We start from the raw sequence: 14935 nt of genomic DNA, 5'->3' as shown, positions 1-14935 counted from the left end.
TAGACATCACAAGCTATTTATTAAGCAGTGCAACTAATACAGTAAGAGTTTTAATTTTTACTTGCCTGAATGTTTTGATCACACAACTAACCTTTAAGCCCTCCACCATCCATGGCAACAACCTGTATTGAATAATCTGGTGTGCGTTCACGGTCAAGACAACACACAGCTGTCTTAATTACACCTGTTTCTGATTCAATTTCAAATATTGGTGAGCCAGTCTCTTCTTCTATGACATTCTTTTCAATAGAATAGATAAGTCTTGCATTTGTGCCTTCACTCGGATCATCATAGTCTACTGCTGTCATAGTCATAACAACCATTCCTGCAAGAAAATACAACTATAATAGGTAAACATCTTTACACAATTTTATCCTCTTATATCTGGTAATCACAAGTACTCACCAGCAGTCCCATTCTCTGTGACATTTCCAAAATAGATCCCTTGGGGGAAAACTGGTGCATTATCATTAATATCTTTTAGATTTACTTGTACATCAGCATAACCAACAAGACCTTCTCCACCTTCATCTTGAGCAAAAACTGTAAACCTCCACTGAGGACGGCCATTTGGCTGGTCCCTGTCCAATGGCTAGGAATAAAAAAAAATGGAAATTAAAAATGACAGATACCGGAAATAATCTGTGAAGTTAACACTGTTCATAAGGCAAATTTATATCCATGTATCACAGTATATGTAAACTAATAACCTTATGTGAGATTTCAGAATATCTACATTTTCTACGAAATGGACTTTTCTAGAAAGTGCTCACTCATAACAGGTCTGTGCAATATTTCTTTCTTTTTCATTTGTCTTTATGTGAAAAACTGTCAGCTGATGAAAGTTTTATTTAAATCAAAGGCAATGATTCAGGAAATATTTAGACTGATCAGTTCAACAAAAGAACTGATATTAAATCAGCTATATCCAAAATAAGAGATAGTGCAATAATTTAACTAAGTATTTATTACTAAAAGTTAGTTCAACTACGCAGGTTTGCATGTAATGAAATGCAAGGCGAATGCTTGGGCATCTCTCTCAGAAACAGTGCAACTGTCATTTCCATATTGCCTTTATGAGATTATTTTAACAGTTGTTAACAATATATGGAGGAAAGTATATAAGCATCTGTTAAAAGTTACATATTACAATCACAAACACAGAGATAAATACATATGACTTATTCCTTGAACTTCCTTTTGTCCAAAAGTTTAAAAGTTTGCTGTATGTATCCATTATTAATAAGTTTCAGTCTTGTAGTTGAGCTGTGATGGGTAATAGAATGTAACTGAATTAAATTAGGCAGTACTGAGAGATTTATATTAGGAAATCAGACACTAAATATAGCAAATGAGGTTTGCTGTTTGGACAGGAAAGTAACTGAGGATATAAAATGCAGACCAGCAATCACAAGGAAAGCATTTCTGAAAATGAGTAATTTGTTAACCTCTAGTAGAAACTTGAGTTTCGGGAAGTCTTTTCTGAATGTATTTGTCTGGACTGTAGCTTTGTAGAAAAGTGAAATGGAGACAATTAGCAGCTCAGGCAAGATGAGAATAGAAGCTTTTGAAATGTGGTACTATAAAAGAAGGAAGGAAGGAAGATTGGTTTTAACATCCCATTGACATCGAGGTCTCTAGAGACACAGGACAAGCTTGGATTGTGTCAAGAATGGGGAAAGATATTGGCCATGCCACTTCAAAAGAACCATCCCAGTGTCTGCCTGGAGTGATTTAGGAAAATCACAGAAAACCTAAATCTGGATGGCCAGATGTCAGTTTGAACCGTCATCCTCCTGAGTGCAAGTCTGGTGTGCTAACCACTGCGCCACATTGCTCGCTGGTACTAAAGAAGAATGTTAAAGATTGGGCAGTTATATCCTGTAACTAATGAGGAGGTCCTAAATATAACAGGAGAGGAAAAAAATTGATGCTGCTTGATTGGATCGGTTGATAGGACACATTCTGAGGCACCAAGGAATTGTCAGTTTGTTATTGGAGGGAACAGCGGCAGGTAAAAATTGCAGAGGTAGACCAAGGGGTGTATACAGTAAGCAGATTCAAATGGATACTGTTTGCAGTAGTTATCTGGAGATAACGAGGCATGTACAGGATAGGTTAGTGTAGAGAGCTGAGCTGCATCAAGAGATTCTTTGGACTGAGGACCACAACACAACCAGCTGTTGTGTGTGTGTGTGTGTGTGTGTGTGTGTGTGTGTGTGTGTGTGTGTGTGTGTGTACGTAAGTACAGATGCACTTGCATATGAGTGCACAGACGTGTGTCAGAATGTATATTTATAAAACTATCAGTACCTTAAGAACGAAGATTTCTCCTGTTGTCCTATTTATATCAAATTTGCTGTTGGCTGGATTATCAGGATCAATTCCTTGACCTGTCAAGAAGTAGACAATATTCTGTGGTCGATCTTTATCACCATCAGTTGCTGTGACCTGTTGAAATACCAGACTGTTAATGAATGTGACCAATAAAGCCTACAGAAGGAACACTTATTGCATCAAAAAAACATTTTTCAGAAATGTTAAGCTGAGAGTCTCTTCAGAAGTTATATAATAAGCTATTATGTTGTTACTTCTAGTCAATAAATGGTGCTGTTGATACTTTAACATGTACCGGTATTTATCTTTGATATATGTTATTTTCCTGTTACCTGTAAACTATTGGTTTCATATTCAGTTTAAATACTTCCGTTTTATAGCATTATTTGTTTTTGTTCAATTAGTATGATCACAGTGGATACTTCTGATGAATTGAAAACACGTGAACATCAAATTATTCCTACATTTCATTGAGTAACTATAAAAATCATCATTTGTCTTATTTCCCATCTTATTTATCTCCGCCTCAGTGATAAAACTACACAACAAACACACTGGATTAAAAACACACCTAAAGTTTTGTACTTAATTCCCTGCTTTGAAGTCATTAAGCTGACACCATGGCAGTCCAATCGAAATTGTTTTTTGAAATGGGTTTTAGATTTTATATTATGCTCAAAATATTTCTCTCAAAATAACATTTTCAACAGCAAGAAAATAAAAAATAAATAAAAAAAGAAATGAATTAATACAGAAAGAGTTATTGTTAAAGATTTACTCCGGTAAAACGAGAAAATCTTAGCTACATTAATTATACTAGTTTAAAAATGTTAACAACACATATTGTTAGTTGGACCATGCTTTTAAACAAAATAAAGAAATTCTACTAGTGTAGTTTCTGTGTCGATGAAACACAGGAAGCATGCAGCAAATGAATTTAAATTATATCATGCTGCACATGCTCTGCCAACTTAATGACACAGAAGAACTCCATTTTGCAGGTTTTATGGATGACAAAAATTTTAAAATCTGGCTGGTTCATGCTAAATATCTTAACAAGAATATATGTGTAACCACTACAGAAATCATTCAATTTTAAATTACAGATTTGAAGAGCAATATTCTACAAAAACATTCCCCCAGTGATACAATATTTATGCTATCAAGAACATGCAAATATGCATATACCTCATTTTTAGCATGAATTCTGAAAAGTGATGAATGTATGAATTATATTAGGCACATTCCATTCCAAGTGTATTGTATAGTCACACCAAAAAGACAAATAATACAATGAAGCTCTAAACAGGAAAGCCAATTTTAAGTGAAATAATTACTGATTAATCATATGCAGATTCTTTATATTTAATGATGAGTATGACTGATAGTATTCACAATCTGAATTAAAATCTGCAGATAAGCTCTGAAATTAACAATAACTAAAGAAATGTAGAAAAACTTCTAATTGTTGTGTGACAAAAATTGACCCTCACAGACAACAGTACCTAGTTGATAGAAACCAGGGCCTTCCTCATGTAGTGAAAAACAGGACAAGGGTGGGGTAGTTAGGAATATATGAACATTAAATTGGAACGTCACTCAGAATGCTTACAAAATCAAGACTCTGTAGAATCTACAACTAGCGGTTCTTTCATTTCAAAAAAAGATAATAAAGGGTTGGAAGAAATAATAATATTCATGGATTACACAAAGTGCCACCCTGGATGGTGGATCAAAGGAGTGACTGCAGGACAGTAAAAACACTTTTCAAGCGATTGGCGACTTTCTGGGGTAAAGCATTTATGGTCTTGTTGTCATATATTTTCTTTCCTTGGAAAATTAAAGGCATCTAGTCCGAAAAGTTAATGTATTTATCAATTGCTGTTTTTGAGAAGAAGTATGCAGCTAAATATTAAATAGGAAGTCTTGTGTGTTATATTACACATTCTCTTTTCCCCTCTTCTCATCTTGTGTGTTCTTTCTCAGACTTATCATTTAGTATCAGAATTATTATTTTTCCATTTACTCCTCCACAGCTATAATTTAAAATGAAAATAGGAAAAAGAAAGATAGATGGTAGAGAAATCAAACAGAAAGAAGAACAGAAGCTTTTGTAATGAAGTACTACGGAATAACGATGAAGACTGGAGGAGTAAATCAGACACCTCACACAGAGGTGCTGAATCAAGCTGACGGGCAAAGATCTTCATGGCGCAACTTGACAAAAAGACGGGATACGGTGATAGGTGATCTTCTGAGGTATCGAGGTATATCATAGTTAATTTGGCAATGGAAGGAAGTTTAGGAGGTAAAAATTGTAGACGGAGATCATGGTTTGACTACATTAAACAGATTGAAGAGGATGTAATTTGTCGTAGTTGTGCACAGATGAGGCTTGCACAGGGTAGACTAGCATAGAGGAATGAATCAACTCAGTCTTCAGATTGAAGACTACTGCAAACATATGAAATTGTAAAAATTAAGACTGGACTAATCCCATTCTGAACTTTTCAGTCGTGTAGTGTTTTTCCAATAACTATACAGAGGATACAAATATTGGTTGGTTTTTGGTAATACTGTAAGTGGTCATATTCAAAAGTTATTTACAAATTTGATTATTAAGAATAATGCATTTTAATTTGCTGCATATTTGCTTCAGAGGTTACCGCAGACTATCAGAATATGAGCACATTGTTGACACCAAGTGAAATTTATAATGGCTTATGTAGTGTTGGAATATGTGAAGGAATTTTCATTTCATTATGAATACTTTATGACATGAACCTATCATTAACAGTCACAGGCTGGACAAAACTGCCTGACCCAGTCTCCGTTACTTTCTTGGTCCACCTCTATTGTCTCTTGGTCAGTATTGAACCAAAGATTTTGGGATTCTTATGTCATTCATTTGCTGAAAATATGAGTACCATTTCTGCTGTAATGCTTTGTTGTATCTTAACAATGATTCAACATTAAATGTCTTGCAAATTTCTTCATTCCTAATGCCACTTCTTCTTGTATATCCCTTCATGGCTGTCAAAACGGTGTTTCAGCAGCTTGTATTTTTGTATCTTTGCAGCAGCCTTTGCTTTACATCCATATATTTTAGAACAGACACTACCACTGTGTCATAGATTCTCAAATAAAACAACACTACCCAGACAGAAAGTGAAAAGAACACATGAAGTAAGTTAATATTTTTCATGTGCAATGCATCCTACCTTTCAGAAGCAGGTATGCGGAATAGTTTCAAATGAGTAAACTCCTGATTCTGTAAAGAATCGAACACACATGTATAAAAGAGTTTCAAACCACTGAATATTTTACAAATGCAATACCTTCTTAAAAATCTGGCCTTAAGCATGCAAGTGACAAAGAAGATGCTAACTGCTCTCATTATCAAACACTGATTGAGTATAGTCTAGGTAATTTGTGCTCCATTTTAAGCAAAAGCTGGTTTTTCATGCATGTCCTGAGCTATATGTCATATATTGTAATTTTGCAGGTATATCCAGTGGTATTCATGGATATTGTCTGCAAAATGTGCTGCAAATACAGTTAGTAGCGAAGAAGTAATAAATTAAAATTTTATGCCTCATGTGACGGTTTGACTGTCCGAACAGCGAAAGTGTACGACGGTGTAGTGAGAAGTACTGCCTCTGAATTTTTTGTTATGTTCCCAAACGTTAATCACTTACTACATTTTCGCCATTAATGCAGTAAGACTGCTGCATCAGGTAATATTTATAATTTATTATTTCTTTACTACTACCCCTGTTCACGATACATTTTCCAGACAGTGTTCACATACACCACTGAATGTACTCGCACCTGAAAAATTATATCATTGTACGACTCACAGTTCAGGAGACATAACGGCATAAAAATTGAGACGCGTGAAAGACTAGCTTTTACTTAAAATGGAGCGCATTTTACCGAAAACACACTCGGTGACTTCCAACAAACTTTACACAACATTTCAAACGGTTTTAAAGTGTTTTCTCGCTAACATCCGCTTCAAGTAATGAAAGGAAAGGAATTTATGGCTAACTAAACGTTCGTTGTTGATGAGATAAAATTATGGTTTTGCGTCTAAGGTGTAAAGGTATTAAGTGGATAACTTCAAATATTTGAACATATTAACTCATTTGTAATCATACGTTTGAAGCTAATTTATACACTGGAGTTCTATTCTTTAAAGAATCGCAGGTGAGGACTTACTGGTAGACGCTGACTGGGTTCTTCATCAACACTGAATTGGATTTTACCAAAATTACTTTGAACTTCTGTCAGTACAGTACAGGTAGCAAAGTAGAGCTATCATCAAACCGAAGTTTGGTTTGATAACTGCAGTGTTTTCCTAGTCGTGGTCCTTCCTCCAATCTGCTGACTAACTTATCCAACCAGTTGTAGGGGAACTATAGTTTGAAATGGACTCTGAACACACTGCATCTCCGCAATTTTCGCATTAACACATCATTACCAGAAGCAAAAGATGCGATGGCGTAGAGATAACATCTCAGGACCGACTGAGGCTCGAACTGCAAACCTTTAGTTTTTGCAGCCTGGCGCTTGCCTAGTATATACATGTATGGGTGGAAAATCGGAAGTGAGTTTTAGTTTTCTTTTGCGGAAACATTACACCTTTGTAATAATGCCATCTGTTCTTTTATATTCCGTGACGGTATCACAATACGTTTCATCTGTTCCGGAGGACATCCCACCTTTGATAAGATTTCGACATGAAACTACTGTAATTACTCCCTTATCGAACTGACTTTGTTCTTTCTCTGTTCCGTGAATACGTCCTCCGCGATTCTGTCAGCACAGCTATTAATTTAATGACCCACAATGAAAATATCATCGCTTTTTCACCAAGTTCTCATAAGATCTTAAAAAGTTGTGCAGAAAACATGTAACCTGTAGCAAAGTTAAGTCCAAGATATCACTCCTTTGAGGGACTGTCGCATTCGTCGTACAGATTTCTTACCGTGTAGGATTAGTATAAGCTTAACTTAGCAGGAAGTGTTAATCTGAGCCGCAGACTGTACATAAGGCTCTTTTAATTTTGGGTCGTCACATAATAATCACCAACATTCATAGTGCAATCAATTAGGTTTGATCTGGTGTACTCAATATACATTCTCATTCTGTTTACGTCGTAAACGAGAAAAATATATGTTCTCTATGAGCGGTATCAGTTCTACGTTTCTTTTCTCCCTGGCTTAAAAACGTCGGGAGTCTTTTAACTTCCTTCTTAAGCTCATACTCTTCCTTCGCTTGAAAGGAATTTCATTTAACTTGCTTGCTGTTCTTTCTTTAATTTCCTTTTTTCTGTACTTATCAAGGTAAATAAGTCGTATCCAACATTATGCAATCCTGTTTTAATACAGTCATTTTGTTTTCCTTATTACATCACATTGATACTGGTGAAAATACTTAACAGTAAACACTCTTTATTTATTGCATGATGTCCGCGTAGTTACTCCACAACAAACGAAGTATTTACCAGGAAGCAGAATCTTTCCTTTCTGCCCAGATCTGCGCATTTCACATTGCTCTGCTTCACGAAGGTCGTCTGTAAATCACCTGCATTGGCAATTACAGTGTTATCACTTGTGAATATTAAATTCTGAAAAGACTTGTGTCAGTTAAGGCAATAAGAATATTTTGTTACTCCATTGTCCACGTGTCACGAGGTTCTGAACACACGAATTAAGAATTAATTATGTGGATCATATAAGTTTGCAGACTGTTTCCTTTCATGGGTTGTTTAAATACCATGCATTTTTTTTTTTACCAGGGGGCGTTTCTCTAGCGACGTGTGCATCAGTTTTATTTGAAATTTCCCACTGCACTGATCGTGTCAAGTGCCTCGTCTGATTTTAGTTTCTTTCTTGGAATTTCTTTTAGAATAAGTGTGCTTTCTGTGTAGCCTACAGCAGCTTTAGACTCAGGAGTTTTAATAAGCCATTTCTTTTAGTACGCCTACGTCTTACATATCACATACTGAATTCAATCGACTACGCCCGTTCGTGTAGCTTTGTTCAGTAATGTAAAAAGTTGTGCTCGGTTTTCATTTATCATTTTACTTGTCATTTCCTTATTTCCTGGCTATCTACTTCTCCTGTTTCTAGTTTTCTTACGAAATTGTATTCCATCCTTGTCATCTCTGTCAATTACAACATCTCTACGAGAGGTGTTTTAGTTACTTGAACATACACACATATTTTCCTGTATTTTCTGTATTCAGTGACTGCAATATACGAATAATGCCTGTAATGTTGTAATTATATTCATTTTTTATTTCTAAGAAAGTTTTCTTTGGTCTTCTCTTCCTCTAAAAAGTAATTACTCTCCACGTGCGAGTCATGGAATGACTTATAATACAGTGGCACATATTCCATCATCCACTCCCTTGCATAAGAAACATTTCTTCTAAAATTACTGGAATCAGATGTTTGGCCATTTCAAATACCTTGTCGTCTTCATTCCTTTCTTTCACACTTCTCAATGTCCAGTTATTTTGTCTTACCAGCACAGTCCACCACTCTTCAATCCCAATTCTCTTATAGACCTTTTAAAAGGGTTCTGTGATGGTGATTTTGTTTGGCTTTCTGCGTGCAGGCGGTCACGTGACGTGTGTTGAGTTAAAGGGGGCGCGTAATGGTGTGGTTGTTGGCCGGCAGCGCATCTGACTGTCGCGCAGTATATGCCCCACCACACAGGCGTTAGCATGGAAAAATTTCGTTCGGCTGCTGCCGCCGAGTTGCGTTAAGTAAACAAAATGGAAATACATTGCTTGACGGTTCTTAAGTTGGAATGTAAACGGGAGTGGTACGGTAAGAAGACAAACTCCAAGGCACGGCAAGTAAGGGAAAGTAATTGTTGTGTAATAAGGGGCTAGTTTCACAGCGATTATCTTTTAAAAGCTTTGTTGCCCATAATAGCAAAAATCTCGAGAGAAGTCCTGATTTACCGAGTGTGTTATTTGTCCCACGTAAACGTCGCCGCGACGATTTTTATGGACTTTTTGTCGCAGATGAAATTTTTGAACACTTCAGTGAACAAACAAATATTTGCGCTGCACAAATGCCATTGGTTTCGACCAAGAAAGTATTTTGAAAATTTCAGTTCCTATTGAGGTGAAATCAGTATTCAATTTTTGTGTGTGCCGGGAGGGGTGGAGGGGGACGGGGTGACGTGTCTTCGATTTGGCAACTCGATGCCAAGCCCAAACCACAGGTCCTATAAACAATAAGTTTGGAGCGAAAACAGGACCCACAGCAAAATAATTTTTTTACAATTCAACCGATAACTTGGTAAGATGGGTATGAAATGCAAACCAAAAATTCCATTCCACAGCTCTCGTGACAGAGAAATAACAGTGCGAACTACACTGTGTCTCATTAGAGGAAAATAATTTACGTACCAACAAAGGTACAGCCCGTGGAAAGGGAATATGAAAAGCTGACTCTCGTGAGGAGATAACTTTAGGTGGCAAACTGCCTGGTTATCCCTTTCCTTTGAAAAGTTTCGCATTCAGAAAATGGCTGGGGTTGTGCATGGACAAACGGCCAGTTTGGTTTCAAAAAATTGTAATGAATTTTCTGTTACATCACATTACAGTGACACATACAGCTATACTACACCTAACGCCCTTCTATAACTTCCATTGCGAAGGCGGGAATACTACTAGTAAAGGATATGGCGTATAAATTGAGAGTAAATCGATGAAAGACGAAAGTAATGATAAGCAGATGTGAACAGTGAGAAACTTAACATCAAAACTGCTGATCAGGAAGTAGTTAACGAAATCTGCTACCTAGGCAGCAAAATAACCCATGAGGGACGGAGCAAGGAGGGTATAAAAAGCAGCCTAGTAAAGGCAAAACTGGGCATTCCCGACCAAGAGAAATCTACTAGCGTCAAACATAGGCCTCAAATTGAGGAAAAAAATTCTGAGAATGTACGTTTCGGGTGTATCATTGTATGCTAGTGAAACATGGACTGTGGGAAAACTGGAATGGAAGAGAGTTGAAGCATTTGAGATGTGGTGCTACGGAAGAATGTTCAAAATTAGGTGGACTGATACGGTTATTATACAACCTGCAATAGCTTCAAATACCACATGCAAGATTTTCATGTTCTCATTTTCGCTGCACACAACCTGTTAGTCCTACAGAAAAAAATGAATAGGACTTTTTTTTAGGAAATTTAATGTAGTTAAGCTCGTGGTCTTGCGGTAGCGTTCTCGCTTCCCTCGCACGGGGTCCCGCGTTCGATTCCCGGCGGGGTCAGGGATTTTCACTGCCTCGAGATGACTGAGTGTTGTTGTGTCCTCTTCATCATCATCATTCATCCCCATTACGGTCGCAGGAAGGCAATGGCAAAAATTCAAATGGTTCTGAGCACTATAGGACTTAACATCTGAGGTCATCAGTCCCCTAGAACTTAGAACTACTTAAACCTAACTAACGTAAGAACATCACACACGTTCATGCCCGAGGCAGGATTCAAACCTGCGACCTAGCGGTCTCGCGGTTGCAGACTGAAGCGCCTAGAACCGCTCGGGCACACCGGGCGGCTTAAGGCAATGGCATTGTATGTCCTAGCAATGACTAAGATCTTGCCTAGTCGACGGTGCGGGTCTCCCGCGTCGTCCCCTTCGCTCCTCGGATTATGGGACCTCATCATCATCAACGTAGTTAAACTTTTTACTTAGATTTTTTTCGCTATTATTCAAGAAAAATGAACAAAAGTGACCATCAAATGTGTTTTTGTTGAATAACCCGAAAAACTATGGCCTTCGGCGAAAACGAATCCCAGTACAAAATTTAACATTAAATTTCGTACAATAAGGTCTTATTTATTTTTTCTATAAGAACCATGGACCTTGCAGTTGGTGGGGAGGCTTGCGTGCCTCAGCGATACAGATAGCCGTACCGTAGGTGCAGCCACAACGGAGGGGTATCTGTTGAGAGGCCAGACAAACGTGTTGTTCATGAAGAGGGGCAGCAGCCTTTTCAGTAGTTGCAGGGGCAACAGTCTGGATGATTGACTGATCTGGCCTTGTAACACTAACCAAAACGGCCTTGCTGTGCTGGTACTGCAAACGGCTGAAAGCAAGGGGAAACTACAGCCGTAATTTTTCCCGAGGGCACACAGCTTTATTGTATATCATGGAGAGCTGCATCAAACCAGTCTCAGGACTGAAGACCACAACAACAACATAAGAATATCGGTTCGCGCATTGAGAGCGAGATAATATGAAAATCTTGCGAGTGGCATTCGAAGGTGCTGCGGGCTGCATAAAACCCAGTGGTAGGAGCAGCTGAGTCACACTGTATATACTCGTATTTGAGCTGGAAGTTAACGGAATAAACAAGTTTCTTCTTTGTTGTCAAACAGTTTGACTTTCGGCAGCAAATGAAGGCTTCAACCTGTAATTCTGGGCACAACGAAATCAACGAAGGTAAGTACATCAACAGAGTAGTGGAGTTGCGTGTCTACTTATGTAAGGGGGAGACTCGACCACGGTATAGGTGGAATGTATGAAGAAATGCGTAGAACGGTGCTCGCTGAAGCACCAGCTATTCCCTTGGCGTGTAGCTACTGTACTACGGTATCCAACACCCAGCGGCCGCGCCCGCAGATTACTCCACCACCAGCTAACGAGAAGGCAGCGGCGCCAGATGCCTGACCTGGAGCAGTCTGTAGGGATGCGGGCCCGAGAACTCCTCCTGCAGGGATGCCTCGTACAGTGTCGCATTGAACACCGGTGGGAGGTCGTTGACGTCGTTCACGTGGATTACCACCTTAGTCGATTGCTCATTTAGGCTGTCAGACGCCACCAGAGTCAGTTCATACTACAAACAAATCAAATGAAGCCATGCCAATAAACAAAAGTCATACATGCAGCATTCAAGTATGCCATACGGTATCTCTGTCATGCTGGGACAGGCAGGATACATGCTGCTTAGCGTTTCTGACATGAAAACAAAGGAAAAAAATAACAAACGCAGGCATAAGGGCAAAAGTAAGGTGCATTACTCAGCAAGGGTCACCGATTGCCATTTATATCTCTCTTATTAATTTTATACCGTTCCTATACGCACATAATATCTGATATTCGCTCAGCACTTACCTTTAAACAAAACCATTAAACTTCCTTTTGATGCAGACGCAATTCCCAGTGGACGAGTTTCACATCACGCGATTCAACAGGGGAGGCATAGTTCTCATAGAATATCTGTAGTGTATCATAATTAATTGCGTAACTGCAGGCAACTGGAAGTACATGATACCAGAAGCAAAAAAAGTCTCAGTAAACATGGGCTGCAAAAGGCGTATCTGAAGAACTATGAGCACTTCTTCATCTTCGATACTGTGAAACAAATCTCTTTTACTTTCCATATTTTGGGAGGAGGTAGTACGAACCAAAACAAGAAAAAATGTCCAGTAAACATGGGTTCTAAAGTGCATACCTTAAGAGCTACGAACATTTGTTCAGTAGAAGAGATGTTTCACAATAGCGAAAATAATGAAGTGCTCATGACTCTGAAGGTATGGATTTCAGAGCCAATGTCTTGTTTTGGTCCAATCTACCACCTCCCGAAATATGAAAAGCAGACAGCTTGCAGTGGAAGATATTTGTTTCACAGTATCGAAGATGAAGAAGTGTTCATAGCTCCTAGATATGCGTTTCAGAGTCCATGTTTACTGAGCCTTTTGCTTCTAGTATTGTGTACTTTCAACTACATGCATTTACGACAGTTATGATACACAGATTCTAACAAACGATACACTCAAACGTCGTTGGACTGCAGAGCGAGTCTTGAGGAATACATTGAGGATAGGAAACCACGTACAGAAACATCACAGACGAGGCTATAGCGGGATGTCGCCTGAATTAACGCCTGCAGTTAGGCCACCCAGGCAGCAGCAAGCGTGCTCTTACGTGCTGACGGACGCTCAGGCGTAACTGCTCGCAATGGGCTTGACAGTACAGTACTCATTACGCGTGCTCCGCGTATGTTAAAACAACTGGGCGACTTTCTGGACACAGGTTCCTGTCATTAGTTTGTTCCTCATGATACCCTCCATAACCCCTCAAAGGTTATCGGTAGCATTTTGTTACACCGTGTCAGAGAAAAGTTCGTGTATATTAATGGATGCGTGTGTCCGTCCCAACATTGATTGGCGAATAACGCTGCACTGATGAGACAGCCTAGCAACCATAGGTGCAGCGGTAGGGACAGGAAGGCAGAGACGTGCAAAAATAATCTAAAATGTCCGCTACTGATATCGAATCCATTGTTTTCATGTGTCTCTAGTACTTTCGTCGAATAGAACGAACAAACTGTGTGTAATTTTTTGAAAACAGCAGTTTATGAGGTGGTTCGTAATGGATTTGGAAACGATTGTTTCTCTCACGGGTAACTTTGCGTTTCTTGCTCTAGAGTGGGTTCACCCAAGAATAACTTATTCTTTCTCCTAGGACAGATATTAAAATGTCCTTTTTCACAGTGAGTAGAGCTATGGACGGTAGAAAATGGAATGCCAAGTGGAGAAATTGGAACAATTCCAACATATTCTCCTGTTGGAGTTCAGCAGAGGGGTGACAGCAGCGAAGGCTGCTAGGAACATTTGCGCCGTGTATGGACAGAATGCCACTGGACAGAGCACGGCAAAAAAGTGGTTTTCTAGTTTTAAGGAAGACAGTTTTGACGTTAGTGACTCTCCACGTTCAGGAAGACCTTCGGCGTTTGATGAATATCATTTAAACGCATTAATCCACTATGATAACTCGCAGATGTAATAAACTGTGATTATTCCATAATCGTGTGACATCTGCAAGCAACGTGGAAGCTTCAAAAATCTGGCGCATGGGTACCGCATGCTCTAAGCCAAAATCACAAAAATCAGCGGTTGGCCTATAGGAGCATTTGTGCTTGTTCGTGATCAATTGCCTCATGAACAACAGCGACCATTCCTGTCCTGTGCTGTTACGGGTGACGAGAAGTGGTGGCTTTATGCTAACGTAGGGAAGGGAAAGGAATGATTGAGGCCAAACAAAGCAGCAACTTTCCGTACAAAGACCTTCGTGCGTCCGTTGTTATGTATCTGGTGGAACAGCGGCTGTGTGGTGTATTACGAATTGCTCCCCCGAGATGTGACGATCACTGCTGATATTTATTGTCAACAACTGAGACGCCTTGCAGACGCAGTCCAACAACCAGGAAGACTGCGCGAAGTGATGCTACTTCACGGTAACGGCCGCTCGCATTCTGCTAGGCTGACGAAAAACGCTATACAGAAGTTGGGATGAGAAGTCGTTCCGCACCCAACCTGTTCTTGCGCCCTCAGATTTTCACCTTTTCCGCTCGCAATCGAACAGCCTTTAAGGAACTTCCTCTCTGGATGAAAATACGTTCCGAACATGGCTCGAGGAATACTTTGCCTCAAAACCAAGTGGTTTCTACATTCGCGGTATCGAGAAGTTACTCCAGAATTAACAGACTGTTGTAAATAGAGTGTGTGTAGGAGAATACATTATTGATGACAAGAGTCTATGTTACGTGTATCTGCTGTGTTT

At 39.1% G+C, this 14935-nt stretch overlaps 1 protein-coding gene across 1 annotated transcript in view; it reads right to left on the bottom strand.

Annotated features, from left to right (window-relative positions):
- LOC126088218 (neural-cadherin-like) overlaps nucleotides 1–14935 on the bottom strand; it is a 112316-nt gene that overhangs the window by 51234 nt on the left and 46147 nt on the right. Inside the window, exons 4-6 of the mRNA XM_049906345.1 lie at nucleotides 2314–2451; nucleotides 406–592; nucleotides 92–325 (exon numbers count right to left, since the gene is read on the bottom strand). Coding sequence (XP_049762302.1) covers nucleotides 92–325; nucleotides 406–592; nucleotides 2314–2451 — 559 coding nt within the window. The remainder of the gene's footprint in view (nucleotides 1–91; nucleotides 326–405; nucleotides 593–2313; nucleotides 2452–14935) is intronic.

This window comes from Schistocerca cancellata, chromosome 6 (genome assembly GCF_023864275.1).
Source record: "Schistocerca cancellata isolate TAMUIC-IGC-003103 chromosome 6, iqSchCanc2.1, whole genome shotgun sequence".
Lineage (NCBI taxonomy): Eukaryota > Metazoa > Arthropoda > Insecta > Orthoptera > Acrididae > Schistocerca > Schistocerca cancellata.
This window is presented reverse-complemented; position numbering and strand designations above follow the sequence as displayed.